The following is a 3404-nucleotide window of genomic DNA, read 5'->3' on the forward strand; positions in this document are numbered from 1 at the left end:
ATGTTCTCCTCAGCAACTACGTCCCTTCCGCGCATTGGCCATCATCAGGTCATGCAGCGAGAAGCAGATCGCGGAAGAATTCTGCCTACACATCTCTGGCTCTGCAACAACGGTCGTTCCACTGCTTCGATGCGCACCTCCTACAGCAGACGCCCGTCTCGATCTTCCTTTCACGCTGCAGGAGCTGCGTGCGGCAATTTCTATTTCACAACGCTCCAGTGCGCCTGGGCCTGATGGTATCACCTATTCTACTCTGCGCCACCTTGGCCCTCGAGCGACCGAAGAACTTTTATCCTTGTACAACCTTTCGTGGACATCTGGAACTGTGCCGGCACATTGGAAAACAAGTAAGATAGTGGCATTGCTGAAACCAGGCAAGTCTCCCCGTGATATGGTTTCCTACAGACCTGTGGCACTTGCAAGTTGTGTAGGAAAACTCATGGAACGAATGGTTCTGTTGCGCTTAGAATGGTTTCTGGAGAAGCAAAATATATATCCAGACGCGATGACTGGCTTCCGGAAGGGAAGATCATCAATCGACAGTGTGATCGATTTAGTAACGACCGTTGAACACCAGAAACGGCGCCACCGATTGACGGCTGCAGTCTTCCTTGACATCAAAGGTGCATTCGACAATGTTCTGCATGACGCGATCCTGAATGCTCTTGAAGACTATGGTATTGGCGGCCGTATGCATCAGTGGATAGCCAGCTATCTTCAAGAAAGAGCAGTATTTATGACAACTGTAGATGGTGATACAAACAACCATCCCGTCTATCGCGGCGTGCCTCAGGGAGGAGTCCTGAGCCCAACATTATTTAATATTGTACTTGTTGGCCTCGCTAAAAAGTTAGGAGGCAAAATCTCGGTATCTGTGTACGCAGATGACATCTGCATTTGGACCACGAGTCTAACGCGTTTGCAAGTACAGACGAAGCTACAACGTGCGGTATCGATAACGTCCACATATCTTAATAGCCGCGGACTGCAACTCTCCCCGACAAAAAGTGCAATCCTGGCATTCTCGAGAAAGTCAATGGCTTGCTACCCTGTAGTGATAGATGGGAACGTCATACCTTCTGTAACTCACCACAAGTTTCTCGGAGTTATCATCGACCGGGATTTATCTTGGTCGAAGCACATCTCTGCACTAAGAAAAAAACTAGACAGCTTTGTCCATGTCATTCGCCATATATCTGGAAAATCGTGGGGGCCATCGAAGTCATCTCTACTACAGCTATACCAGGCACTTTTTGTTGGATACCTCCGCTACAGTGCTCCTGTTCTTTCTCGTGTTTGCACATCTGCTGTCCGTACGCTCGAGAGTGCTCAGGCCCGCGCCCTCAGAATTTGCCTAGGAGTACCTCGATGTACTTCTACATGGGGTACTATTACAGAAGCACGCGCTTGTCCAGCTCGCGTTTATCTTAAACACGAGCCACTGCGAGTACATCTGAGGTTATTGACAAGGCACCGAGACCATCCACTGAGAGACATTATTAACAGACGACCCAATGCTGCATACTCGGAAGCTGTGATGTCGCAGCAAGATCTGCTGCCCTCGAATTATGCACCACAAGCGACTCCCGGAGTACCTCTCTGGACGATGCCTAAACCAATCGTGCGACTCTCGATTCCGGGGATAACAAAGAAGTCAAAAATACCAACCGCTGGACTTAAGCATTTTGCTTTATCGTACATTGCCCATATGTACGGATATACGGTGCATATTTTTGCTGATGGGTCTGTCACGCAGACGTCCTCAGCAGCAGCTTTCACGGTTCCTCACATGGGCATCACGAAACGCTTCAAGATAGCGCATCGGACATCATCTACTGCTGCTGAGCTGACCGGCGTCCGACAAGCTGCCCGCTACATTGTACAACAGAGTCCCGCGAAATGGACATTATTTTGTGACTCCAAGCCGGCACTTCAACTTATCAGCAATTACATGAAGCAAGGAACCGCATACAGTCCTCTGGTGTGTGACATAATGAATATGTTATCTGAGGCGTCTCAATCCGGGCATACCGTTGCATTGCAATGGATTCCAAGTCACTGTGGCATAGCTGGGAACGAGCAAGCTGACGCAGAAGCAAAAATGGCGCACACTAACGGCGAAGTCATATCAATTCAATTTTCCCGATATGACATCAATGGCTTGCTGTCTGAATCTATGAAAACATCTATGACACGCTTATGGAATGACCCTAATTATCGCCAAGAACGTCTTTACAGACTTGACTCTGGTCGTGCTTTTCTGATTCCATTCCGGTTAAGAAGAGACCAAGAAACACTACTACATAGATTGCGGCTGGGTGTTGCGTATACACGAAGATACCTTTGCAAGATTGGGCAGGAGCGAAACCCTAACTGCAGTGTGTGTCACACGTCTGAGACTATTCACCACATCCTGTGCGTGTGTCCTCAGTACGCGACCGAAAGACAATCACTTAAGTGCGTCGTAGATCGTCTGGACTCCCGACCTTTTTCGGAGGAGAAGCTTTTGGGTGCTTGGGAGCATGCAGACCAGGCCCAACGAAGTTTAAAGTGCCTATTGAGATTTCTAAGTGATACAGGTTTAGATGCTCGTCTTTAGAGCATGTGCGGCATAAAGACTTTTGCGCGTGCCCTGTCCCCGTGCAAAACAGTGTGTACAGTGACTCATTTGCCATACCATCGTCGCCTATCATCACACCTCCCTCTTTCTCTTTCTTTCCCCTTTCCCCTTACCCCCGTGAGGAGTAGCAGACTAGAACCCGCTTTCCAGGCCGACCTCTCCTCCTTCTTCTCATTAAAAGCATCTTCTTCTTCTTCTATCTACGTATCTATCTATCTATCTATCTAGCCGCCTACGTCTGGGCGCTCTCCTGGTCGTCTCCATAGTTTGTAATATACCAAAATTTCCACAGCATTGGATGAGTGTATAACGAACACGATTCACTGGTCATGACGTGAATAGCGCAAAATACCTGTCGCGTACGTCATGAAATCCTTTCCCTCAGTCACATGTGGCACATACCCGTATACCAGACTTCATGTTATGCGGGTATATGCCTCAGGTGATAACATAGTCTCAATCAACGCGTAACCGCGAACATACACACTGACACGGAACGAAAGTGATAACAATAGTAATTGGTGTGGTTCTAGGTCCCAAAACCCCGATATGATTATGAGAGACGCTGTAGTGAAGGGCTCCGGAAATTTTGACCATCTGGTATTACCATACACTGACATCGCACAGTACATGGGCTTCTAGCATTTTGCCCCCATCGAAATGCAACCGCCGCGGCCGGGATCGAACCCGCGACCTTCGGGTGAACAGCCTAGTCCCGTAACCACTACACCACAGCGGTGGACGCAAGAAAAGTTAGGGAACTGAAGACAGAGCACCCCTGGAA

The 3404-nt window shown here is 48.6% G+C and overlaps 1 protein-coding gene across 1 annotated transcript; it reads left to right on the forward strand.

Moving 5' to 3' along the window:
• Positions 1-967: 967 nt before the first annotated feature.
• LOC119382009 (uncharacterized) lies at positions 968-2601 on the forward strand (the record flags this gene model as incomplete). The annotated part of the gene is made up of 3 exons (XM_037649752.2): positions 968-1591; positions 1805-2083; positions 2303-2601. Coding segments are annotated over 3 exons (1200 nt in total), but the record flags the coding sequence as incomplete, so codon positions are not given.
• Between the last annotated feature and the right edge of the window lie 803 nt (positions 2602-3404).

The sequence above is a fragment of the Rhipicephalus sanguineus genome, chromosome 2, assembly GCF_013339695.2.
Source record: "Rhipicephalus sanguineus isolate Rsan-2018 chromosome 2, BIME_Rsan_1.4, whole genome shotgun sequence".
Classification (NCBI taxonomy): domain Eukaryota; kingdom Metazoa; phylum Arthropoda; class Arachnida; order Ixodida; family Ixodidae; genus Rhipicephalus; species Rhipicephalus sanguineus.